Source organism: Thamnophis elegans, chromosome 7, assembly GCF_009769535.1.
Source record: "Thamnophis elegans isolate rThaEle1 chromosome 7, rThaEle1.pri, whole genome shotgun sequence".
In the NCBI taxonomy this organism is placed as follows: domain Eukaryota; kingdom Metazoa; phylum Chordata; class Lepidosauria; order Squamata; family Colubridae; genus Thamnophis; species Thamnophis elegans.
In genome coordinates, this window is record NC_045547.1 from 47745639 (window position 1) to 47773083 (window position 27445).

Below are 27445 nucleotides of genomic sequence, written 5' to 3' on the forward strand. Positions count from 1 at the left end.
CAATATAAACATCCATAGAATGGCATAAACCATCAAGTTTCTAAAAATCAAAGATAAAAATAACTTTAAAATATATAGAATGAATAAATAGCACATAAAACATAAAATTTAGAATTCCAATATGGAACAGTCATTAAATCAAACTGGGGGGGGGGGATTATGAAGACTAGAAAAAGAGCAATTGACATGGTAGTTGTCTCCCTAGGAAGCTCATTCCAATAGCAAAATCTTCAAATGGAGAAAATCCTATCTTTTTGTAATTCATTAAAAATTATTCTCTTCTCCAGAATCTCAACTTTTATCCATACACTTAGCCAGAGAAAGTTGCTTTAACACTTTCCAAAATTATCCTACTATCAAGTAGACTACCCTTTCTCCTAATTATGTCTCTTATAACCACAAAATTGTTCTCTTCCTTTAAAAAATAAATATTTCTAAAATTAAACAAATATTGTTACCTGTAGAACAGCCTGCAAAAATCAATATAATTAACTACAGTCTGACATCTACTACAGTCTGGATTTTTGCAGCATAGATTTGGTAGCCCCATTGGGTTCATTACTCATAACAAAGTAGCTATGTAATATGCTATGTGCTATATGCTAAGTAGCTATGTGTAATATTTGCCTGGTATAGTCTCCAAAAGAAGAGAACATACAGGAAAAATAAATACGTCCTTTTCATCTGCTAAATTATCTGTATAAACAAAAAAATTGCAGTATAAACAATTACTATAATTGATATACGTATACACTGAATTCTGTCAAGGCTGCTTCACTCAATAACCAAGAAAGAAACCCCTCAACTCCATTTTGCAGAATTAAGAGTTCTTTTACTGGTCATAAGTAGATAGTAGCTAAGCAAAGTGAGGTCTGAGGCAAAAGTGCGTGTAATCATAGATATCAATATGTGACCCAACCCCCTCCCCCTGGTCACCTCAGTCCATAGTCCAATCAGTACACCCCACAGGTGTCATGTGGGAGACATCTTCAAAAAACATCATCAGGCTGGTATGCCTGACAGTTGGTCTGGGCGGCAAATCCTTTATCTGCAGCATGCGCAGTAGATGGTGAGAACACCTCCCTTTATTCTCTCCAGTGCTGACACTTCCCCACCCAGAAACAATGCCCACCTCCCCGTTTCAATGGCAGCCGAAAACAAGCCGCAAAACAGAGGCTGACAAATTCATTCAAAGTGAAAAAATTGTACCAGGTATTCTTTATGCTTTCTTAATCTCTTCTTTGGTGTTTATTATTATTGAACAAATCCAGCCTATACTGTTTTCAATACTTTCTTCTTCTGATTTCTACTTAAACAAAAGAACACTGCCTTAAAGAAAGGCCGTTTTCTGTAAATTAGCGCATCTTGCTTGTTTTACTAGCCCAAACTTTCTTCCATAGGAGTGAGGAAACTGTGTCCATGTCCTTCACTGAGGCTGCTGGGAGTTGTAGTTGTGCAACATTTTAGAGTTCCAAGTTCCCAATTCTTTCAGTAGAGGAAGTAATTTCCAATTGAGAAATAAGAAGGAAGAAATAATACAGATGTTCCTTGATCTCTGGTTCAATTGTTCTGTTCAGTTGGATTGTAAACCTGAGATTTACTGATACAGGGAGAAGAAAGTGAGCATTTGAGACATCAAAAAACTTGTCTTCAAACTAGGAGATGGAAATCTTTTCAAGCAATTTGGTTGTTCTTATGTTTTTGTGTGGCTTTGATTGTTGATTAATACTGCAATTGGGATTATATTATGAATAGAATTATAACTATTATAAGTTGCTGTGATATATTTTATTTTTACTATTATTTTACTAGGGAATATATTTCAGAAAATAATCATAACCTGAAAAACATTTTTTTAAAGAATACTGTCCCCATTTATTTGTATTCATTTCTTTCATTCATATCCATGTTTATATTTATTCCTGCTGTCTTGTACATGTTTGACAAACTAATAAATATAAATACAAAATTCTTTTGAACCGAAATCCAATCATGGCACAAACTAAAGCAAGTTTTTAGAAATAGCATTACATTTTGTTGTAGTGAATTACTGTCTGATAATTAGCTTTTATCTACAGCTTATTACTGAAGTATCTGTAGTTACAACTTTCTTTGAACCAATAGAAATAAATAAAATGTGCTGAAACAGTCTCTAGCGCACCATAGCAGACACCAAAATAATGATATATGTATGGTGACGCTATTGCCACCTTACATATTTGTGTCCCAGTGTCTGATGCATATATTTAAATTGCATTTGTTTGGTTGTTTGCCCAAAAGATGCCCATGTGTCTGTATAAAATAAAACCAACAAATAAGAAAATAAGAAAATGATTGAAAAGGTGTAACACCTTGCCTTTTTGTTTTGGGAATTAGTGGTATTAAATGCAATTATATTTTCTGCAGAGTAGTCCCCACATTTAAATTTAAATGCTGCCATGTTGTGGGATTATTGATCTCTTACTTTATGTGCATTCATTAACAAAGTATGTCCATAACAATACAAATCTGCATTGAGAATAAAAAACTGAATTGCTTACAAAATAATTAGCATGCTTTGTGTCTTCTCCAGTTCATGTCTTCTAATCTCATTATTCTTTTTCTCCTCCAATTAGGGCTGAATTCATGTTCCTATTTCATGCAACTGATGAAGTTGATTATAGCTCACAAAAACTGATAATGTAATAAAGTGTTCAGTAGGTTTTGCTGTAGAAAACAAAATATCACCCTGGAAACACTATTACATTAAGTACTCTACTCCAATTGTGTCTTCCAAATGGTTGTGATAACGACTCCAATTGTAATGGATAACAAGACTCAATTGCCACATGTTGAGAATTATAAGAGTTTGGTGTCAATTAGACTTTATTAAGTTCCCAGCAGTATAACATTTCATCTTCTTCCTCCAGTTTAACTCTTATGATTTTTGTACACCATTTGTTATTGAATAGCATCAGTTACAACTTTTCCTTATGGTATAGCAAATAAAATTATAAATTATCCACAGCCGAAATATCTTTTTTTTTAAACAGTAATTTGATTCAAGGCCAGGTGAACGTTATTATAAGATTGCTCACACTGCTATCATGACAACATAGTTTTGGTGTAAATCACAGATTTGTCATTATTTGATTTAGAATAATTTTCCATAAATTAACAAGTACTTTACTATCATGACCTAAAGAGCTAGAAACTGGAGATTAGTTTATAAAAGAATGTAGTAATGTGCAGTTAAAATTATGTGTGAGTATGCTATAGTAGTTAGATTCACTGTCTAAGTGGTCAAAACTTAATAAGTCAGATACTAACCAAGGACCTAAGAATTATTAAGATAACTAAAACAGCAAACTGGTTGTTGTTGTTGTTTTGTAGAATTAGGGTATTATTATGAAAAAAAACAAAGATATATAAAACACGACCTCATCTCCAATGTCCTGTTAGAGGACCTTATGTGGCCCTGGACTCCATTGGCTGCTGGTATTGAATGCCAGGTTGGTCCGTAACAAAGCCTCTCTGTTCCTGTCCATGATTTGAGATGCATGAGGGTGCTAATCTGGCATGACCAAAATTTAGATCTCAAGATATGAAAATGTGATTTGACAACAATGTTAGTGTGGTCACAGTTGAATACATTTTTTAAAAAAACTGATGCTAGTGTAGCAAGGACTGGAAATATCTGTTAAGATATTCAATCGATTCATGATAAATTAGATTGGTGTACTTGCATTCTTTCTCAGAACTTTTGATGGCAGTCTTTTTTATATTAATCACAAGCTTTGTTGGAGACAAATGAATTTACTGTTATTTGATGGAGATATCAAAATGTTATCAGTGTCACCAGCATTGATATCAACAGAGCTCCGAATTATTTCTTCGTCATTCAATAAGTACAGCTCTTTGCTTGTCCAGTTTAGCACTTCTAACATCTTAGAGGTGTTAGTCTGGAATGTAAGTCAATTTAGCTTTTTTTTTAATTGAAAATTCCTTTTCTTTAATTTCCCTTCTCCTGCAGCTACCAAAGACCATCCTCCAAAAGTTTTTTAAAGACATCTGAATTTTCCTCTTTGGCGGCATTTCTGAGGCATTTATTTTTGAAGGTGGGGAAGAATGCCACTGCTGGCCTTGCTGTTTTCTCTTTTGCACCTTTCATCATTTTGAACCCTAAACCTTCCAGAAAGACATAAAGGAGGGATTCCTTTGTGATGTCTTCCTCTGGGATTTCACTGAAACATGGAAAAACATAATGCTGCATCTTGAAGGGGACAAAATAGTTCAAAGAAAAATACACACAGGGACATTGGTCAACTTCCAACTATGCAGGATTAAGATCAGCACATTCCATCCATATTTTATTGAAATTAACTTTATAAAGTCTTGCCAACTTCTGAGTATAGTGAAGTACAGATAACCCTCGACTAATGACCCCAAGTGAGCCCAAATTTTTTGTGGCTAAGCGAGACAATTGTTAAGCGAGTTTTGCCCCATTTTATGACCTTAATTGCCACAGTTGTTAAGTGAATCACTGCAGTTGTTAAATTAGTAACACAGTTGTTAAAGTGAATCTGGCTTTCCCACTGACTGCTTGTCAGGCGGCTACAAAAGGTGATCACATGATCCTGGGACACTGCAACTGAGTTAAACAGGAACCGGTTGCCAAGCACCCAAATTCTGATCACATAACCACCTTGATGCTGCAATGGTTGTAAGTGTGAGAAATAATCATAAGTCACGAATGAAGGCACATGTGTGTGTCTCAGGATAATGTTACAAGACCCAATCTGGGTCAGTCACTGAGACAAGAGGTTTAGTCTTCCAAACTTTCGGGCTCGTACTAGCACCCATCCTCAGGGAACTTTTCTCTACCGGAATATGTGTTTGAGCTATTCTATGCTTCATATTTATGTTGTACCTTATATGAAGCATGGAATAGCCCAAACTACATATTCCAACAGAGAGAAATTCCCTGAGGATGGCCTCCAGCATGAGTCTGAAAGCTTGGAAGACTAAACCTCTGGCCGTGATGACCCACCCACATTGGATCCTGCAGTCATTAGTCACTTTTTTCAGTGTCCTTGTAATTTCAGTCACTAAACAAATGATTAAGTCGAGGACTGCCTATACACTAAAATATACTTGTGGGTTCTTCTATAAGAATGGCTGTGTTTTTAAATATAAAATTAAATAACACTCTGTATAGTTACTGTATTTTTTGGAGTATAAGACGCACCAAGGTTTGAAGAGGCAAATTGAAAAAAAAGTTTTTGCACTCTGCAGTCCTCCCAAAAACAGCCCTTTTCATGAAAATGGGCCCATTTTTTCCCCAAAAAAGGGCATGAATAGCCTTTAGGAGGCTTGTAGAGTGCTCCTGGGGGGGTCTCCAAAAATGAGCAAAAATTACCCGTTTTTTGTCAAAAAAAGGGCATGGATAGCCTTTAGGAGGCTTATAGAGTGCTTCTGGGGACTGGGGGGGGGCGCAAAAATGAGCAAAAAACGGCCCATTCTTTGCTCATTTCTGCCCTCCCCAGCCCCCAGGAGCACTCAGAAAGCCTCTTAAAGGCTTTGCAAAGCCATTTTGGTGAAGAGGGTGGGGTTTTGGGAGGCAAAAAATGCTGTATTTAGTGTATAAGATGCACCCAGATTTTCAGCCTCTTTTTTGAAGGAAATAGGTGTGTCATACTCCGAAAAATGCGGCATTTTACAAATGCAGATCTTGAATAAATTGTTTGAAGATGCATCCAAGATTAACATACAGATTATGGCTAACCCATCCCAAGATTCAAGTCTATTTGAAATTTAATTCATAGTGGGCCTTAGATTAATCTCCTTCAGCTGGATTCAGCTGACACTTCTGGAATATATTTCGCAAGACATGTTATCATATCTCTAACCATGCTTTCACTACTAGTAGGTTTTAAGTTCTGAAGATTTTGCTGTTGTGTCTGGAGTCTTCAATTCTCTTTGAGGTTAGCTATTTGCTTGCAGTCTTCCATCATCTCACCAATGCGCTAATGATTTGCACTGATGCACACTGATGTAATGAAATGTCTGCAAGCACATAACCAGGTTCAGACAGAATCAAGGACTCCACAGTCCAACCCTAAACTACATTTACTCTTTTCTGTTTTCTGTTGTCTTTCTCCTTTGCTTTGTATTCAATTTGTGGATGTTTGTTTTCATGTTTTTAATGCTGGGTATGCCAACCATCAAATTGTGAAATATGATTTGCCATTTTTTTAATTAATTTTTATAGGAAACACAATCTATTTAAAATTCAAAACATACTGATGAAAGGCTTTTATACCATCTTTCATTATATTTAAATTAACAATAGCATTTAAGGCAGAAAAAAAAACCTATTACTTTTGTCACCTCACCTGCTATCACTGGCTCAATATGTCAATATGATCCCAAAATGTTCAATTTTACCCATCTTTTGATACATAGGAAAAAGGGATCACATTAGAAATTAAACAGTAGCATCTTCAATATTCCTTCTTCAGATACTTAATGTCAATTTTTTACCCATCACACCTATGGGCACAAAAGAAGAGTTTCCACACACTCAAAAATAAAACAAAAAGCCCCAATCCAACTAGACATATTGTTTTCAGTGAGCTTCACATATACTGCTCATTCTATCATCCTATTTCTCTTGCAGGAAAAGCATACTGATTAATTCTCAAATAATTCAGTAATTTGCCAAGTGTGCCCATGCATCAATTTGTTCATTTTTGCCTTAAGAGATTCTATCTATTCTTAGGAGAAAAGATAGACTTATTTCTTTTTTGCAGGCAGGCAAATAGTAGCAGATTTTTCTTCTTTCCTCATTTTAAGGACCTTTGCTCTCAGATTCAAGGTACTTTCCCACTGATGTGCAACTAAGAAAGCAATAAAAGTTGCATATTTTGCTGGAGTCCTTTCTCTTACGTTTACAAGTAGCATAACTGTAGATACATTATGTACATAGATATGTGACAGGAGTGTGAGCGTGAGAAAGTACTCCAATACTGAGCTGGGAAAGCAGCACATGCAGTTGTTGCCGCTACCTGAACAATAGAGCTGAAACTTGTTAATGACATGCCCAGAGAATCAGCTGCAGTTTTCAGATATCATGACGATGATTTTAATGCTCAACTACAGAAACCAGCATTCCCAAAAACCAGAAAAGTGGTTCCACATGGCCCAAGGTACTATTCATAGCTAGGGGGAACAGAAAAATACAGACCCTGAATATAGCAAAATTGTCTAGCATAGGCATTAAAAAACTAAAACATTTCTGGTAAGGTAAAGAAAGGGACTACAGCAATCTGGCTTTGCACGATTAAAAAAATGTCTTGGAACTTCATATGCAACACAATGGTTGTTCTTGGTATAAACGTTGTAAAACTATATTGTATTATATTGTGCAGTTTTTGCATTTTTTTGCAATTTTTATCCAGTGGTCTCCTAAGGACTGAAAATTATTTCAAGAATCTCTCAGAGAAAAATGTTGAGAAAAACTGGTTTATAGTACTGCAAGATACAGAGAGCTACCATTCAGATAAAATCTGTCAACTCAGTAGCTTTTATTTTGCAATATGGAGCCTAATGACCAAGAAATGATTAAATATCCCAGTATTTGCCTCAGAGTAGCAACCTGTGTAATGCATAGTAAGTGGAAGATAAACCTCAACTAGAAATAGAAAAGGTATGATTAAATTTCAGTATTGGAAAGAGAAGTAATAGTGAAGTTAATGATTTGAGAGTATTTTTAGCCATGCTCAAATAAAAGAAAAGGTGATGAATCAATAAGAATCAGAGTCTTTTGGGATCTCATCAGTACTGACAGTACCTGATGTCTATTCAGCGGCTATTGGTGTGGGAGCGTTACTTTGGGACAAGGGCAAAGCTGATGAACCTTTTCCATGTTGTTTTCTTCAGCAGGAACTCCTTTCTATTCATTCTCTAATCACAAAAAACAGCCCCATGTTCCTTAGAGACTATGTTTCTGTTTGATTTCCCAACAAAGCAAATATTGTAGACTGAAGAGAAAAATACTTCAAATAATTTTGCTAAGTAGAATCAGAAGATGAAAGCATTCACAGACACTCAATACTTCTGAAGATAAATCAGCAGTAGTTGATATTATTTTTAATTCATCTCCACATTTTATTGCAAACAGCTCTTAATGGAAATGTATGCTTCAGTATGAACATTTGCTATACCCCACTTGCACTAATTAATCACCATTTATCCAGAATCATTTCAGGCCCTCGATTACTGGTTTTTGGTAAAAATAATCACTTTCTTTCATACATTTTACCAACCACACATTTTTTAAAAGAATGTTTCAGACCCAGGGAGTTCAGATTTAACCTTTTATTAAGCTGAAATTTTATATTAAAAACTCTCTAGAACACACAAAAAAGCACATAAATCTTGAGCAGTGTTTCATCTGAATTTCTCAGTCATAAGTTATAGTCACAAGTATACCTGAAAATTCTCTTGCCTTGCCAGCTTTAATCTCTTGTGTAAAATTATTCTGTTGAATTATAGGAGTATGTAGTGCAATTTTGCACATAATCTTGGACCCATTTTAAAATAAATAGACATAGATATAGAACCGGCTCAAATATATGTACAGTTATGGAAGTTCATGCAGGCACCAGAAATGCTGGAGTTACAGCTCCTCCCTGTAATAGCCAAGTTTTGCCAGCGACATCTCTTTCCTCAGTTGCATTACTTCCCAGAACATCTGGTCCACTGTGCAAAAGAAAAGGAGATGTTGTGGAAAAAAATGCTTCTTTAAAAGTTCCCAACGAACAAAGATATTTAGCAATGTTAAATCTGAGTTTTCAGATACCAGAAGTACTATTTAAATATAAGATACTGAGAGGTGCTGGTTGGAAAAAAATCCATGTATTTTATATTAAGGATAGCATTATGTCTAACCACTTTTGATTACATAGCCTATCATTCAATTCATCTTTCAAACTAATTCAAGATTTTGGGGTGAAATTTAATGACACCTCAATCTTTACCAACTGCACTATGTTAATTCTATTTTTCCTGCCTTAAAACTATTTACTTATATAAAAATATTTCTTTACTTTAGGATTGTACAATCATTTAGGGGGTTTTTTAGATGCACCTACAAGGACTGAGATAAAAACATCTAAATTTCAAAATAACAATTTCCACTTTTTACACTAATACTGTAGGTCTTAAAGTTTGGTAAAACATTAACACAAAATTAGAACTAACAACTGTGTATACTATGTATATAAAAGGTTATGACAGAGTATTTAACTGATATTTAACGATTTAAGGATGAATATATCAAATCTCTCGCAACATTTTTCATATAAAAATACTGAGACCATGCAAAATAGATTTTAAGTGACAGTACATTGATTATGCTTACATCTTTAAAAATGTTTTACCAGTATAAAATAAAATCAGTTTGCATGCTTGAACCTAACTTTTAAATAATTTATGTAGTTTAATCCCCAAGTGCAGTGCAGATATGGAAAATTTACAAAAGAACTAAGAGAATAGGAAAACTGGTGTATTCCCAGTTTAGAAGAATGAAACATAGTTTTCTATTTTTCTTCCTCCACCCTCCCTTGATACAGACAATCTGTCACAAAAATCTGTGGATATATTTATATGAAGCCTACTGATTGTCTAGAAATTAAAAGCTTTATGACATATTGTCCCTCTGAAATTTGCACAGATGATTGTTAGCTTAATTATGAAAGATAAATTCCTCTTCCTAACTTATGCCATATGGGAACATAAAAAAGCAGCAAAGTAGGAGGGTTTAGACACAGTTCCAGAGGTTGTAGGAGCATTACAACTTCCCCAAGTTCTTGGTTTATATAGCAAAAATACACTTTTGAAAATCTGCAACCTGCTGCAAAAACATAGCAGCCCTGCTAAGAAATAAAACAACTTTCTTACAGTAGGCCTTATTCTTAACTTACCATCCTGCTGTTTCACAAGCCCCTGCTGAATATATCGAATGTATGTGAAGAAATTACACACTGATGTGATCTGTACAAAAGAAGGGGGATAAAGAATTAGAATTCCACATGTTCAATTACCTGCCTGATCCAAATATACAAACCGTGATTTAGAGCTCGACACTTACCCTATACCTACAGAAAGGAGAAATATAATAGTAGTTTCCTGAGTCCCCCAGCTTGATTCGATGCTTGCAGGATTTACTTTGTCCACTGAGAGCACATTTCCTGTCAACAGAATGGAACAGTTTTAAAAGATGGTTTATGATTTAATTTACATGAACACTCTAATTATGATACAGTTGTTTACCAAAGAGCCTGTCATCCATTTTTACACAACTTTGACATAAATTATTGCAAATTATGAACTGATCTGCTCAGTGTTTACGTTTTGTAAAGCTGTTAACAACACATAGGTAAAATTTACAATTCCAGACACAATTGTCCTTTATAGTGATCTTTGCAATTTTTTTAAAAAAGAAATTCCCCCTAAAAGCATCTCAACTATTCCAGACTTGAGACCCTTTCACTTTGTTGTCATTTGGTATTTCTATGAACCCAGTTGTGGTGATTTGCAAGGGTTACAGCCTAGTACAGTGTTTCTCAACCTTGGCAACTTGAAGATGTCCGGACTTCAACTCCCAGCATTTGCTGGCTGGGGAATTCTGGGAGTTGAAGTCCGGACATCTTCAAGTTGCCAAGGTTGAGAAACACTGGCCTAGTATAATGTATGAACACAGCCACAGTGTTATCTATGGAAGTAGCTAGCTGCTCATCTCTTGTTAGTTACCTAATGATAAGAAGTTCCACCTGAAGTACTACCTGAAGTAAGCTTCTGATGCAATGGAGGGCCATGGGGGAAATGAGATCAGTGGAATGCCTGACCCGAGGGGGGGGGATTTCCTTATGCCATAAAAATGGGGATATAGCCAAGATGATGTGTAATTTGTAGGGGTGGGTATAAAAGAGTGAAAATATAGAAAGCACAGTAAAGTATGGAGACAGGAAGAGTCATTCCTTGTTCTTGAGCCAATTAAGTGTCAGATCTGCAGAGCCTGGGATATACAAAGATTCCCTTCCAAGTACTGAAGCACATCATATACATGGTAATAGTTTTAGGCAACTACCAAAACGAAGAAGATAATCAGTGTACATAAATGTGCTTTATAACCCCTGCATGTCACTGACATTATATAATGCAGATGTTAACGAAGTATTGTTTTTTGGAAACAAAGACTCAACATTTAAAGTAAAAAGCTGTTATGCAAATATTAGAACATGTGCCAGTATCGTCATCTATGTATTCTTTTTATAATTATTTGTCTTACAAGTAAATATTAGAAAGTGAAATTAAGTTGTTCTCTTCCATTACATAATTATTCTTAATCGTACAAAATATTTATTCTCACAACCATAATCTCTAATTCAGCCTCAGAATCACCATCAGTAAATGTTACTAATGCTCCTGATTTTATAAAGAAAAGAAACTAGAATCAGGTTATTAATCTAAACCCCATAAACTAAATTAGGACTCAGAGACTGGATGATAGTGATTCTCAGACTTACTTAGATTTCTAACTTGATCAAAAGCCCATAAAAGCCCATAAAATAATAGCCCGGTCTACTTTCTTAATCTCTCTCATGGCACATCAACTGCCTTTGCCCTGGTAACACCTGCAGGGGCCACAACCTTCCCTCTCTGTATAAAAGAAGATGGAGGTCCATGTCTTGCTAAGAAAGAAATAGTGCATCCTGTAGCTTTCCATACAGCATATATGGGATTTCTGTTTGGGTGTAAATCTGTTACTCATTTCTTTCTGGCTGCCAGAATAAAACCCAGCAATATATTCCCAGTACCATGAGATCCTTAAATTGCAACATACTTGGGTCCTCCACATTCAACTGCAGAAGCTTTTACAAATCGAACAGGCTGCAGACCAACAGGTTCAATGCTTAATGTATTGTTTTCTACAGCTTCCAGGACAGCAGAGGCCAACTGAAAATAGACCACAAAGAGGCAAGTAGTAGTTTTCCCAAGGTGTTTCCCAAGGCTTGACAAAGCATGCTATGAGCTCTGTCTGAAGATATTATTAATTTATCTGTGACAAAATGAAGCATGTATCTTCAATACTTCAAATCAATGTTTATCAATCTTGGCCTTTTAAAGATGTATGGACATCAACTCCCAGAATTCCTTGCCAGCATGGCTCCCTGGGAATTCTGGGAGTAGAAGTCCATACATCTTTCAGTGGTCAAGTTTGAGAAACATTGCTTTAGAGGCACAGGAATGAAAATATGATATATCCAGCCACCGCCACCACCACCCCACTATCTAAAGCTATACTACCGGTAGTAGCAGAAATTGCATGAAGCCTAGACACTATCATGGTTCTTCTCATATAAACCAGAACAACACAGGATGTAACACCAAAGGAGCCAAACCATACAATTCATTAACATAAGAACCAGCTTTAGATTTGCATTGCAAGGGAAGGCAACATTTTGGTGGCCAGTATCTTTGGGAAATTTCACGTTATTTTCTTCCAAATTTCTATAGGCAGAGATGATGATCAAAACAAAGTCCATTTTAGAGTTTAATTACAATTCTTCTTTGTTTCTACGCTAGAGTATCCCATGGCTACCCTACAAACAAGAGCTCAGATATCATGGTTGCCCACTGATGGATTATGATCAAGAATAAAGCATTCTCAGTGTGTAATATTTTATATTTTAAGATACATGGCTTTCAATTTGAGAACCTAATGAACGTATCAGCTTTTAATCCTAGTGGAAAGAAGAATAGCAATGTAGCAGAACTGCCCAGAGATTCTTGGTTAATTATGAAGCTAATTCTGGGTTCATAAGATTAGGAACCAATGCAATATCTGTATTCAACAGAGTAAGTTCTTAGGAGCAGTAAGATGAATAGCAAATTGTACAAAAATGAGAGAAACAAAAGAAATTATAATCTGGTAAAACTAACTGCAATATTTTCCATCAAAACAGCTTGCAGTTTAAGCAAAGCAGTTATAAAGTGAAGTTGGGACTGTGCTTATGACCTTACTTCAGCTTTCCTTTGCTTTACAGACTTGTGTCATAAATGTGAAGACTGGTTAAGTTACTTCAGGATCACTAAATGAGGCAGTCACTAATCGTGGACTATATGCAGATTGACTCCTTATCAACTGAAACTATTCAAAGGTTCAATATGCTGTTTTGAAATTCTCAATAACAAATCCAGAAGAAAACTTTTCTCATGAAATAATATTTCTGACCTTCATTGTGAAGTGGTCCAGAGCTACAGTTTATGCAATACAAACACCTATAATTCTGTGGAAATACTTTGCAGGTAAAAGAGGGAATTTTGGACTTAACTGAAGATATCGAAGTATTTGGTGGTAGTTGTTTTAAAAGACATTCTTTCATATTACCTAACCAATCTAAGTATTACTATATGTTTTCAAAGCATTACCTCACTTTTTGAAAAGGTTAAGCATGGAAAGATATCTTCTTCATAGATTTTATTGAGAAAAGGGCATGTCCTGTCCATGGTAGGATCATCTTTCCAGGATCTGAATTTGTTGTATAAAGATATATCAGCCTAACATTGAAACAAAACAAGCAAAATGAGAGTGCAAGTCTTCATTCAAGAATCACACTATATACCAGTGATGGCAAACCTATGGCATACTTGCCACAGGTGGTACGCGGAGCCATTTGTCAGGACATGCGAGGCGCTGCCCTGTCAGCTGGCCAGCACTGGCCAACTGAGTTCACCCTTTTTAAAGCCATTTTTGCCCTCCCCAGGCTCCAGAGGCTTTATAGGAGCCTGGGGAGGGTGAAAAGAGCCTCCACCGCTCCCCCCACCCCGGAGGCCCTCTGGAGGTTTCATGAGCTTCCCTGAAGCCTTCAGAGCGCTCAAAACGACCCTACGGGCAAACCGGAAATGACTTCTGGTTTGCTCGGAGGTTCGTTTTGACTGCTCCGAAGGCTTCAGAGAAGCCTCCTAAAAGTCCCTGAAGTCTTCGGAGCGCTTAACATGACCCTCCAAGCAAACCGGAATTCACTTCCGGTTTGCTCGAGGGTCTTTTGGACTCCTCTGGAGGCTTCAGGGAAGCCTCCTGAAGGTCCCTGAAGCCTCCAGAAGGCTTCCGGGGAGGTGGGGGAGGCTGTTTTCGCCCTACCCAGGCTCCTGTAAAGCCTCTGGAGCCTGGGGAGGGTGAAAAAAGCATACAAAAAATGGGGGGGGGGTTGAGCCTGTAGTGTATGCATGCACACTGGAGAGTCACGCACTGCATTATGGATGTGGCACACCTGCACACGACCCCACCTGCACTCCCCCCTCTTATGGCATGCGAGCCAAAAAAGGTTCGCCATCGCTGCTATATGCCATAAACCATATTGTACCAAACCATAATTAACAAAGGATAAACATTACATAGCATTTGCACTTCAGTGATAAAAATCTGTGGACAGCAGAGTTTTGTTAAGAACCCTGAATCCACATTAATTGGCAGGTGACTCATTCTTCCACTTAAATCAAGATAATGAAACTCCATCGTACCATTGCATAGCAGTTTCAAGGCAGTAAACTGCAGAACTAGACACGTAAGGCAGACTTCACCAAACTGAGTATCCAGTTCAGCAATAGCTATATTGACTGGGAATTCTAAGAATTGAAGTCCACATATCTGAAGACTACCCAGAACAGAGACAACTGAACTGTAGTGTTACTTAATTGTCAACTTCTACCTTTGGCTTCTTAATATTTACATACATATATGCCATTGTTCATAACTTCAATCAATTTTTCTTTTTTGGATTTAAGAGATAAGCAGTAGTGTAAGCCAAAGTAGCACCATACTAAAAAAAGTTAACAATTTATGGGACCCCCAATATTTAAAGTTACATGGCAAATATATGCTCCGTCTGCTTAGGAAAAGTAGACTAAACATGCTCAATAAATGTATCAGTGGCTGATAAATTGGATGGTTGACAGGAATGAAATAGTGGATGGTATAGTTGGCTGATGGATGCAACAAATGGGAGATCTCCTGAACACAGCATATTGTTGAGATTCCTCCAGTTGCCATTAATTTAGTGCTTTAATCCTGCAACTTTTAAAAAAGAGGTTCTATTTTCTTTATCTACTTTTTCCTATTAGAATTAACTCCCAATTTTAATCCTACAAAAACTTGACAATGACTAGCTTGCTTAATATAGGAAGAAGCCTTGTTAAGCCAATGAAACTAAAGGCTAACCCTAAATTACATTAAATGTGTAGCTGCAATTATATCATTCAAACCACAGTCAGGAGATGGGGGAGGAAGAATTAGAGTTTCTCCTCAATATAGCATTTCCTTGTACTGTATGTGGCTAAAACTAAACAGAGAAAATCAGTACCTGTCAAAGATATGTTCCAGTCAAAATCCATTCATATGAATATAACGACAGGTCTAACAAGTTGTTATTACAGATAGACCTTTCTTTAAAACAAAACATTATAAGTTGCAAACACCATTACTGAAGAGTTTCAATTGCATGTGGCAGGAGAAGAAGGCTCAAATAATAATCAAGGACTTTCTGTAAAAGCACCCAATAATCTTTGTAATCCCTGAGCTCCATATTTCACCAAATCCCAATTATTAAAATACCTCTTTGCAGTCCTTTACAATTGGCTGCATCATGTTACCCTCCTGGTTATTGACACCCATTGCACTACTTGTACTCTTGTTCCTTGTGTGGCCTTTTCTGAAGGGTGTTTTTCCACTAGACTGAAGCTCTTTTGTTGGTGAAGTTGGAGAAGTAGATAGCACTAATGCTTTCAAAGCTGCTACTTCAGCCTGAAGTACATCAATCTAAATACATTATCAAAAGAAAAAAGTATCAGAAGCATGCCATTCTGCATTCTGCACAGTAAGATGAGATACTAATGGGTGGGTATGTATGTATGTATGTATGTATGTATGTATGTATGTATGTATTTATTTATTTATTTATTTATTTATAACAAGAGAAGACATGGCCCGTTGCTATTGGAAGGTGGATATAAATATAAGCTGTGCAATTCAAAGCCAATATGATTGAAATAAAAAGAATTGCAATCCCAGGAAATCAAGATTTCAATGCGTAGGTAGCAAACTAGCCACAAGATTGATTTTGAAGGCAACTAAAATCTGGTATCTTTTGAATTTCTGTATACATGTTATATTTATGTATAACAGTAATTGAATTATGGAAAATTCTTTTAGTAGGGGACACACATACATATAAATAAATATTTTCCTTGAAATTGATCAGATTACAGCATTGTTCTAGCTATTGTAATACAGCTGATATGTTAACAAAACCTGTATCTGTAGAAAAGTATAAAGACTAGGTTAAAGTGTTTGGATTATCAGCTGTACATTTTTAAATGGTAGGAGTGTCAGGTAATGAGGATTTAATAGCTGCCAGCTGATGTGTAAAATGTAAGCTGTAAACTGGAAGCTGATGCAAAGAGGATGATTCAGCAATACAGGCACTGGCTCTTTAAGACTCTGGTCCACACAAGTCATTTACCTTTTTAAGAGGTGTCTATATATAGGTGGCCATTACAAGGCGTTTCTCTCTCTTATGGTGTATCTCATTTACTTCAACTCCCAGAATTTCCCAGCCAGCATTTGCTGGCTGGGGAATTCTGAGAGTTGAATTCCGGACATCTTCAAGTTGCCTGGTCTAAAGGCTGTGTGTGCTGTGATTTGCTCCTAGAGTTTATCTCATAATAATAGCCATGCTGCCAAGACTCTGACGGGGAACATAAAATATCTAATTAAAAATAGAAAAGAAAGGGGAACTATGAATGGAACAGTTAAGAGCTATGCTAGTTATTCTTTTTTTGCCAGGAATTGCTTTAATTTCCTTCTTTTTATCTTTTTATGTTAATTAAAAATGCGAGCCACTCACAGTGTTCAATTTGAACCACAAAAGCAGCATATAAATTGGGCAAATAAATAGATTGATTACACTGATCATTTCAGCAGTGAGTTAAATTTGAAAAGGCTCAGCAACTTTGAATACTGATTTAGCTCTTTATGCAAAATAATCATCCCAAAAATAAGAACCCTATTCTCAAATGGTATGAATACAGTTTCTCACCAATTTCTCTTTATATTGTTTTGACATAAAATCAACTAAACTGATTTTTGAACTTTGTACATTTGAAATGCAGTTGGAAAATCACAGAGAGAGAAAGAGAAATTTTGTAAATGCTATAATATCAAGAATTAGAACTCACTTTTCCTTGTGCTTCTTTCAACTGTTTTTCTGCTGTGGCCTGCTTTATATTAGCTTCTCTCACCATCTTATGAGCTTCCTATTGAAAACAAAGCTTATGTGGTATAATTACTTCACACAGATCTACACTATAGGTGTAAAATAGGACCCAATATATTCAATTTTAAAATTCTCTTTTATTTTACTTTTATAAGAAGCTTTAGACAGAAATAAGATCCTTTTGGTGATTGCAACTGTGGTGACACAACTTCTGAAAATGTCATAGTTCACTCTTCAGACCTTTTACCCATGCTTTAAAATTACTGAAGTATAGCACAGTAATTGGAAAAATGAATCTAAGTCAATTTTAAACAGTCACTGAGACTTGATTACCATTGAGAAGCTCTGAAAATATCATTCTAAAATCAAAAACATAAATTTGAATAACAACATCTAACCTATGGAGAGATTTTCTTCATTTTGAATATGCAACGTTCAGAAGCACAAACAATTTCCCAAATTTGCTATTTTAGGAGGAAAAGGTTTCATGAAATTAGCCATATCATTCCTAGAGTATACTATACCAAAGTCTTTTAACAAACCTCAAACAGGCTAGCAGTGAGTTCCTCCAGTTCCTGGCCAAGTTGATCACGTACTTTGGAAAGTCTCTCACATTCTTCATCTTTTAGTTTGAGCTCCTGGGAGGGGGTGGGGGGGATGTTATTCTGACAGTCATAAATGACAGCTTTAACTTGCAAACTCAAAAAGAATATGGAAGTTAGGTTCATGTTATGTGCAACTAGACAGCCATGTGCATTTCATTCAGAGATCTGACTTTTTTTATAACTAATCAAAATGCATAGAATCCATTTTTAATATAAAATATCACAAAGACAACAGGAGATGAAAGCTCTACCTTCTTCACTTCTTTTTGGCTCATATTACATGGGAGAATTTAAGAAGTAGACTTCTGACTTAAAGAGCATAGTTCAGTGTCATATTGAAATTATTAACCAGGTCTTTCTGAAGTTATATTAACATATATGTTAAAATCTGAAGCCAAAATAAAGCAATAAAAGAACAAGACCAAATCATGTTCCGTTAAATTGCTCGTATCATTCAAAATAAGAAATTTAATTTCCCTTTAACTTAATTTAAAATATTCTTGTAGGGGTCAAATAAAACTTTAATGAAATTTTATGATGAATTAATTTCATTTTAAAATCATAAGCAATGTATTTTTTACCACCTGAACCACTGATTTTCCAAAACTGAAAATATCAATTCTTCTTTCCACAAATCAATGCATAACTAATAATTTAATTTCATCTTTTGTAGCTTATAAAATTAAATGGTAGGTTTTCATGCAAGGAAAGCGTTTCTTAAAGAAGTCAATATTGTAGACACTCAGAGGCTGCTATCTGGCCTATACTATTCAGTTAGGAGATGTTTCAGCTCTATATACTAATATAGCTGTATATTCAGCAAGCATATATTGAAGGAAACTAAAATTCAAAAAGTAATATCTCACAATTGTTAAAATCACCATTAAAAATCAACTGGTTTAAAGTATTGACCCCTTTTTAGTCCAAGTATTCCAATGAAGTATTTTCCTGCTATTTTCAGACTTCAATTATACTATGGTATGTCAAGTTATTTTGTGATTCGTCTTGCACAGTATCACAGGAGCAGCAAGTTCCAGAAATTTAGAGAGGCCTTTCCCCAAATTATATTGAGATTCTAAGGACTGAACTTTGATACTGCTTACAAAATATCTACTGAATACCTGAATAACAACCCTTCCCACAGCCAGAAAATTCAAGAAATCTCAAAAGAGCAATAATAGTTAAAGTGGCTGAGCAAAAAATGGAAAAATGAAAACACAAGGAACCCAGGGATATGAAGATATAACATAACCTCAATAACCTCCTTGGTCCATATTATGTAGCAGCTAACATAGTGTCCATAAGTTGAAGTGCAATTGTTGCATTGCTTTTTTTTTTTTTTTTTTGCCTGTAATTAAAGGCATTTTTCTGAACCGGTGAGACAATTAAATGTGTGGAACTTGCACATATGTACACACAAACTACATTTAACAAAATCATATATCTTCTATATTTGTAGTCAACTCTGAATACAAAAACTGGTTAACTAAACAAAAAAAATTCAATTTAGGTCCCAAAGTGTTAATCCTCTATACTTTAACTAGTGTTAAAGATAATGTATAGCACTAGGGGGCAGTAAATATTAAGAAATGTAGATCAGGGCAATGGCTGCACGATCCCAGAACGGAAAGGAGCTCTCCCTGTGTAGGTAAACATCAAGCTTCTGGAATCAGTATTGCAGCATGCAATGGTGAGCATTTTTGTTATCAGTCTCTAAAGAGGTATAAAAATACACTTTCTTAGAAGTCTTATGCAAAACAAATTCAAATTTTAAAAAAATGCTAAGTTATTCTATAGTGGAAGTATCACCTTCACCAGACTGTGGATATCTATCTACAGACAGAATTTTCCACTGTTTCCCACTATTACCCCCAAGTTTTAAGATGTGCTAAAACCCCTGCTCAGCTTCAGATATAGCAATTTTCTATAGTTGACCCCATGTTTTAAATTTCCATGAAATGTTATTTGCTTTTTGTCTGTTGTATGGAATTCTACAAATGTAACCCACATTTACCTCACATTTGACAAACTACCCCATGACATATTAATAAGCAAACTAGTTAAAATATAGGTTGGGTACCGGGGCAATTAAGTAGAAACAAAGCTAGCTCAAAAATAAAGATTGAATATGAGCCAGCCATGTGAGGTGGCTGCTAACAAGACAAATACAATTTTAGGCTGCACCAACACAAGTTTAATTTTAAAGGACAGGTACTAATTAGTCCACTCTATTCTGCTTTAGGCACTAGGTGCAGTTCTCGGCACCACACTTTGAAAAGAGTAGCAATCAGGGACTATATTGTGAGATACAATGGTGCTCTTAAAATATATAAAATGATTTAATACAGAAGATAGTTAGGACCTCTTTTTAATTCTCTAAGGCACAACGTAGAACAATGGATTTGAATTAAAGAAGGTAGATTCCATCCAAATGCTAAAATGCTTACCTAATACAGGCCTAAGTAACACAAAAATGTACAATACTTACAGCTGTTTTATCAGATTGACCGATTTTGCTAATTGTTATTGGTGTTTTATTATTGGCATTTTATGAAAAATATACATTTTTCTGTTTCAATAGTAGTTTTATTAAAATTTACAATTACAAAGATAAGGCTAATACAAATGAAAATTGTAACACTAAAATGTAATTAAAAAATTAAAAAGTACAAAAAGGAAAAAAATCATATTTACGAAAAAAGATATATAAAGAAATAACTTCTCCCTTCATCATAACAAGTACAAACAACTTCAGTAGCTTATCCTCTTCTCTAATGCTGCAACATAAGCACTCTTCATGCCATGTGGCAACTTTCATTCATCAATAGATTGTAGTCATGTAATCCTAGCCAACAAAAGTCCATTAAGAGTTACCAGAAATAACAATAAATAAACCAGCTATATAATCCTGCCTTTATTTAACACAGTACCTTATCACATTCCCTAAAAATACAATGTTTTCCCCAAAATAAGACAGGGTCTTATTTTCTTTTGACCCCTGGAATAAGCACTTGGCCTTATTTTCGGGGAGGCCTTATTATTCTTGAGGTGCAGGAGGCGGCAAGGGTGGTCACCTCATGGCTGCTGCTGTGTTGCAATATTTTCAGGGAGGGCTTATTTTCGGGGGTTTATTTTAGTGCATGCGCTCAAAAGCCCAATTAGGCTTATTATCAGGGGAGGTCTTATTTTCAGGGAAACAGGATACAACAAAGGATCTCTTCTTCCTCTATCTTAAGTCTTATTTATAAATAAATTTTGGAACTTCATCTTTCAATCCTGATCAGCAAAAATCCATTAAGAGTTACCAGAAACATACATTTTAACCTTGATCAAATAACCCCACTTTATGTTCCTTCATTTTACTTTTAACAATCTTAATCTTTATTCCTTTTGAATAGATTCCTTGATTTTTTTTCAATTTTCTCTTTATCTCCTCCAACATCTTTTATCTAAATACAAACTAAGAACGGTATACAAGTCACTTTTCTGGTTTGTTATTTCTGTATATCTTTTAAGTATTAAGACACCAGGTGGTTTCTTTTATTTATATTCATTGTAAAATCTTTATGTGTATAATTGTTATAATCTTCCATTTTTAAATCCACATTCAAATCAGCCTCAGTCTTGTTAATAAGTCTTAAAAATAATTTTTGAGTGTATTATTCCCAAATATCCTTAAATTCAAATTATTAAGAATAATTTGGACCTTTAATTATAATCTTTTAATTCTTTCTGGTTCCCTCTAGTGTTTAACCTTCAAGGTCCCATTTTATGTATTATTCTGATCATCACTTTCCTGCAAGAATATTTCTTATATTTAATTTCAAAAGATTCATTTCCCCCTAAACTACATTTTCTCACAGGAGAGATTTCTATAATTAATTTCAAAATCTTATTTCAAATTCTGCTCCCTTAGCCCACCTGTGACATTCAAAAATCAATGTTGTAATCAACTTTTTGCTTATTCCAAAATAGTTTTTAAAAATCCTTACATTTTCATAGTTTATTTTAATATCCAAAAAGCAATTAATAAGCGACAAGTATCCTTCTGAAGGCTCAAAGCCATAGCTTAGGCAAAGATTTCCTCAGCTCTCAGAGGAAGACCATTGTATCACACACTCTTTCGTGGGGAGTTACTGTATGTCTTCATGTCTGGAGTGCATGTGGGCAATCCTGATTCCTCTCCTTGTCTGGAGAGGAATAACGAGAAACCTGCTCTTTTGCTGACTTCTCAGTCCACCAGTTGACAGGGTCAACAGCAAAATCATCTTCAATTCATCATAGCTTCCCCAGACATCCACAATATAACACTGTTTTTCAATAAACAGTGAAATGGCTTAGAAGCTATCTAAAGGGCAGTGCAATATTTTATTGGTACATAATGAAAGGTATAGTTAGGGGAGATGGGCAGAAAAGTTAGAAAATAAAGACAAATAAAGAATTGCCAGGATTTGGCATGTTTTATCTCAAAACCAATATTTTGCCCTTACACAGAAATAGCATTATATGTATTATTCTTACCCTTTGAGCTTTAGCAAGTTCCTCTTTCAGTCTTTCATAGCCTTTCTCTCTAACTTCCAATACCGATGGACTTCGCAAACGAGACAGGCTATCTGTGCTTAGCCCAAAAACATCATCTCTTCCTTCAGAAAAGTCTGTTACTGTTGCACCCTGCAAAAATTCTCTCTCTGCGCTACAGTTGTCCTTCCTGGAATGATCATGTTTGGACAACCCGCCATAGCTTCCTGAGGTAGAACACGGTACAGTTTCTGTGACATTGATGCTGTAAGAAAAGAGTGTATTTTTAAAAATTAATATATTATGCATGGATTATCTGCATTCACAGATAACACAAAGTGATTAATTACACAACCTATGTAATAATCAATAGGGTTTTTTTTACAACCAACCTGATACCTGGTGTTTCTGCACAATTTAGGTGCCTGGCAGATGAGTAGACAGGTTGTGTAGGAAGGTCAGTCACATTCAGAGCACTTGGTTGAATAGGTAAGGAGCACACAGCTGAAGGATGAAGCCGGTAAATAATGGTAGGTGAGGTAGGTTCTTCAGAAGCTTTAGATTCGTGCACTTCTAAAAGATCTGGAGTAGTGGGGGAAGCTAGATTCACTTCATGAAAACCTTCTAAAGTGTCATTTGCCATGATAAAAAAATCATCATATGAAGATCTAAAAAAAAAAAAACCAATAACCCGGAATTATTGGACTGTTACCAATCCCCAAATTACATACAAATAGATGGTGAAGGTATCAGCTTATTCAGAAATGCATATTAAACATTCTATATTGGCAACTTTAAGACAGCAATGTACATTTATACACACATACATATTTGGATCCTAAAATTATGTCTCCATATATAAAATAAAGCTTATTTTATGACATTTTTCCTTCTGTTTGCCAGGTTGTATTCTAAATCATTGCCAAACATCTCAATATTTGAAAGTGAGGAAGGCATGGGGGATTTATTTGCTCATAAAAATAAGTTCAAATTCAAACCACGTGTACTTTATCCTCAATTAAGGTAGGGAACAAAAGCCCTTCTTTCACAATTCATACCTCTTAAATCAGATCAGTAATGGTTATCCTTTATTTTACACACTTCCCTAAATTCTGTAGTGCTATTTCCCATATTCATACTGGCATTTCAGTGTATTTATAAAGACATCAAAAAGTTCAGATCAGTTTATTGATAGATACTTAAGTGAGACACTCAAGAGATTTCAGTTATCTATTTTACACACTGAATTGCTTTAATAGTGAGATAGGCGGCATATAAATTTAATAAATACTGTTAAATATGAAACAGTTCATTGATTTATATTACCATCAATAATTTAAGATTAATGAGAGATTACTTAAAATTATATTTTAACCTTTTGTTTTCTAGGCACTGTGTACCAGAATTACCTAAATCACAAGTCTCCATCTTTTAAAGGTATGTTTAGAATTTCAAGACTGTGTCATACACACAGTTTTCCATGGAGACCTGTCCAACCTCAAAGAAAGAGCAGTTAGGGACTAATATATCTCAAAGCACTAATTTATCAGAACACAGCCTTCCAAATCTACACACTATCACCCCAGTTTACTCTGAGCTTTCCCAGACAAATGGTTTACTTCTGAGCACAATATTGCCCTCAAATCATCTGTTATTTTTATTTTCTAAGCTACCAGGGCATAGGATGTTTGAAATAAAGATGATGCTGACCCTCGGAATTATACTTTTAAGTATTCTTTTTTTAGAAAAATGCAAAATAGGATAAAAACTCTAGAGGTTGCCAAGGAAGGTACTTGTGAGCACAATGGTGACATACTTGCTTTTCCATGACTAGTAGTACAGTATATGTCAACTGTGGAATAGAAATAACTATAAGGACAGCCGGATCCCCACTTGTTCCTAAATCTGATGTTCTCAATTTCACATTTTTCTCCAATTCTTCAGTCCCACTCAATATTACAATCCTTCTAACAGCAGGAGCAACTGACTGGACAATTTGTTTTAATAAAGTTATTTAAAAAGAGTACGGATTTAGGAATAGGAATAGGAATAAGTTTATTTATAGGCCGCCCTTTTCCCTGAGGGGACTCAGGGCGGCTAACAACTTATAGGGAGGGGATACAAACAGTAACATATAACATAACACATAATTAAAAAATAAACAACATTCATTCAGCATTCGGGTGGGGGCGAATCAAATCTTTACCCCCAGGCCTGGCGGGATAGCCAGCTCTTGAGGGCTGCGCGGAAGGTCTGAAGGGTGGTGAGGGTACGAATCTCCACGGGGAGATCGTTCCAGAGGGTCGGAGCTGCTACTTATAACGAGATTAGGTAACACAGTGCTTAGGGACATCTCCCTTGATACCTATAAGATTCACTGGATTTTTGCTTTTTTAGAGACTCGTGTAATTAAAAAAAGAGTAGCTAGGATTATATTTATTTATGAGAATGCCTCTGAACCATAAATAGATCTGATAGGCAAAATAGTATTAAAAATGATGCAAAATCATCTCACCACAGTGCCTTTGGGTAAAAAGGCAGAACACATAAAAATCCAGAACACATAAAAATCTTTTTGGAACAGGAAATTCCCAAATATGGCATGTAGGAATGAGCTCTCGTTTCAAAAAGTTTCTCAACTCTAATTTGAGAACTAGACAAGCTGAAGCCAGATAAAAGGTAGAAAATGGGACCATACAGCAATCATTGTTATATAGGGTGTTATATTAGAAGCCAGTTGCTAAATCCCAGGCTCTGTGAAGAATCACCAATCCTCTTCCTTGTTAAGGCAAGTCCTTGGAAGATTCAGAGATAGGCTTCGAGCAAACAATTCTCCATAAGCATCAAGATGAACAGATCTGTAAAAAGACAGGAGGAAAAATTATGTTAATATTATGTTTTAAATCAAGCCCAAGGTGACTATTGCTGTAACACACATGAAATATAATTTTTCTATTCATGGAGATGTCTCAATTTTTTTTTGTTTCACACATATTCCAGATTCCTGTAGAGAATTTATATGGGAATCAATTTGTATTATTAGATGAACCTGTTGAAGTACTAGCTGATATTTGCTTCAGCTATTATAAAAAAATAACGGCAATAGTCAATAAAGTACTTAATATTGCATAAACATTTGCAGTTGAAAAAACGTATTTGTGGTTACAGAAGAAACAAGTAGTTTAAAAAAACATGATCTTTCAAAATGTTTGCAACACAATGTGATATGGGTAAGAGTACAGAATAAGGGCTCAAGCGCTGGAAACACAGACCCCAGATTCATTAAACAGTCCCTTCTGCCTTGAGGCACTAGTTCTCCACAGATGTCTTGGTCTAAAATCCTTAAAGGGAAGGGAAGACATCAATATTAATATTACCCATAATTTCATAGAAGGGTCTCCAACTGTAATATCACTGGAAACACTGAAATAACAGTTCAAATATTTCCATGCCACAAACTGTATTCAATTGTGACAGATATTTCCAAATATTTCAAAAACCTAACTGAATTGTAGAGGTTGTTTTTTAAAAGACTATTAGAGAACTACTTCTATTTTAAAACATGACGCATTTTGCATACAGCATTTCAGTAATCATATCTTAAATTAGTACCTAGCAACTAACTATACTCAAAGCTTAAAGAGCAAAGGAAAGTAATTGTCAGATAATTTTATTTATTAGATTTCATAGCATTTAATGCCAGAACTCCTCCCCTCCCCTTTAAAATACAATACAGACTATATAATAAAAGAACCCTTTTCTTGCAAAAATGCACATGTATACACACCCTATATCCAGTAACTCAGAAGTATAGTATAAGCAGTATGCAAGTGATGCCCAGACAAATATTCAAAGATCCTATTTGTCCTACTAAGGACAAAAATAATTTCCATTAATCCTTCTGCAATGAAAAGTGCATCTTTCTTATAAACCAATAGATAAAATTTAATGTATCTGCTTCTCCTATCTCAAGACTCCCTTTTCTTGGAAGATTTACTCAGAGTAGATTAATATTAGAAGACAGAGCTTTCATTATGATTCACTCTGCAATAGAATTTAAAATTCCTTGAACTTTTTTCCCTTAGCAGTCTCTTGTTAATGTTCCCCCTTTTTTCTCATGGAAATGCTATGGTCATGATCTCCAGTGGTGGGTTGCCAATTTTGTTACTACTGGTTTGGGCACATTCTTCCATGACACTTCTGCACATGCACAGAAGCATCCGGGCAGGTGGGCAGAGTCCCACCACCACTGCTACTACCGGTTTGCCCAATCCGGGCTGAACCAGCAGCAACCCACCTGTTGGTCTCCATTAGAAAAATATACACTACCACTTATTTATTTCAATTATTCTGTCATTTGTCATGTGCACAAATAATACTGTTAACATAAATAATACTATTAACATTTAGTTTCATTTTTCATATAAACATCAAATCCTGAAAGCACATAAACAAAAATAAATAAATAAATGCTAGTGAGCTACAAAATCTTAAATTCTGCATTTTTTTCTATCAAAATCATGTGAAGCATGTGGCAAGCCTGCACTGTGAGATAATCCTGGTTTAAACTTTTGGAATATTCCAAATAGGATGTTCAATGCTCTTTCCATTTGATCTTGTTCTCAAAAGTCAAGATGACAATAAATTCCTTAGAGAAAATATCACCCTTTTGAGCTGTGCTATTTTTAATGCAAAAAGCAAACTTGAAAGTCCTGGCATTTTCTTGAAAAACATGATGCAGCCATGATAACGGTGACCAAAATTTGGTTTTCACTTCTGAGTCTTTGTTTTATATAGTGTAATCCAACCCCTTCAAGCATTCAAGTCCAAGAAACTTAGCTGCTACCTGACACAAGTCAGCAACCTGTAATACCACACTATCACTAGCCATGGAAGCACAGTCAACAACGATGAAGAGGATGTAAACAAATTACAGTAAAGATTTAATGTTTCTAGAGATATGTTGGAAGTCAACATTAATACATGTGTTATAGCTATGGGTTT

The 27445-nt window shown here is 35.4% G+C and overlaps 1 protein-coding gene across 4 annotated transcripts in view; it reads right to left on the bottom strand.

Moving 5' to 3' along the window:
- Window positions 1-8343: 8343 nt before the first annotated feature.
- Window positions 8344-27445, bottom strand: part of RAB3IP (RAB3A interacting protein) — a 29977-nt gene continuing 10875 nt past the window's right edge. For 2 of the 4 annotated variants that reach the window (XM_032220516.1, XM_032220517.1), the window contains 11 exons: window positions 24957-25299; window positions 22834-23109; window positions 22445-22706; window positions 17861-17956; window positions 17281-17358; window positions 15659-15862; window positions 13477-13605; window positions 11888-12000; window positions 10133-10232; window positions 9966-10035; window positions 8344-8742 (listed from right to left, as the gene is read on the bottom strand). In XM_032220516.1, the coding sequence (XP_032076407.1) occupies window positions 8660-8742; window positions 9966-10035; window positions 10133-10232; window positions 11888-12000; window positions 13477-13605; window positions 15659-15862; window positions 17281-17358; window positions 17861-17956; window positions 22445-22706; window positions 22834-23084 (1386 nt within the window). In that variant the 5' untranslated portion in view covers window positions 23085-23109; window positions 24957-25299 and the 3' untranslated portion in view covers window positions 8344-8659. The remainder of the gene's footprint in view (window positions 8743-9965; window positions 10036-10132; window positions 10233-11887; window positions 12001-13476; window positions 13606-15658; window positions 15863-17280; window positions 17359-17860; window positions 17957-22444; window positions 22707-22833; window positions 23110-24956; window positions 25300-27445) is intronic. The other 2 variants (XM_032220518.1, XM_032220519.1) reach the window with 2 other exon arrangements.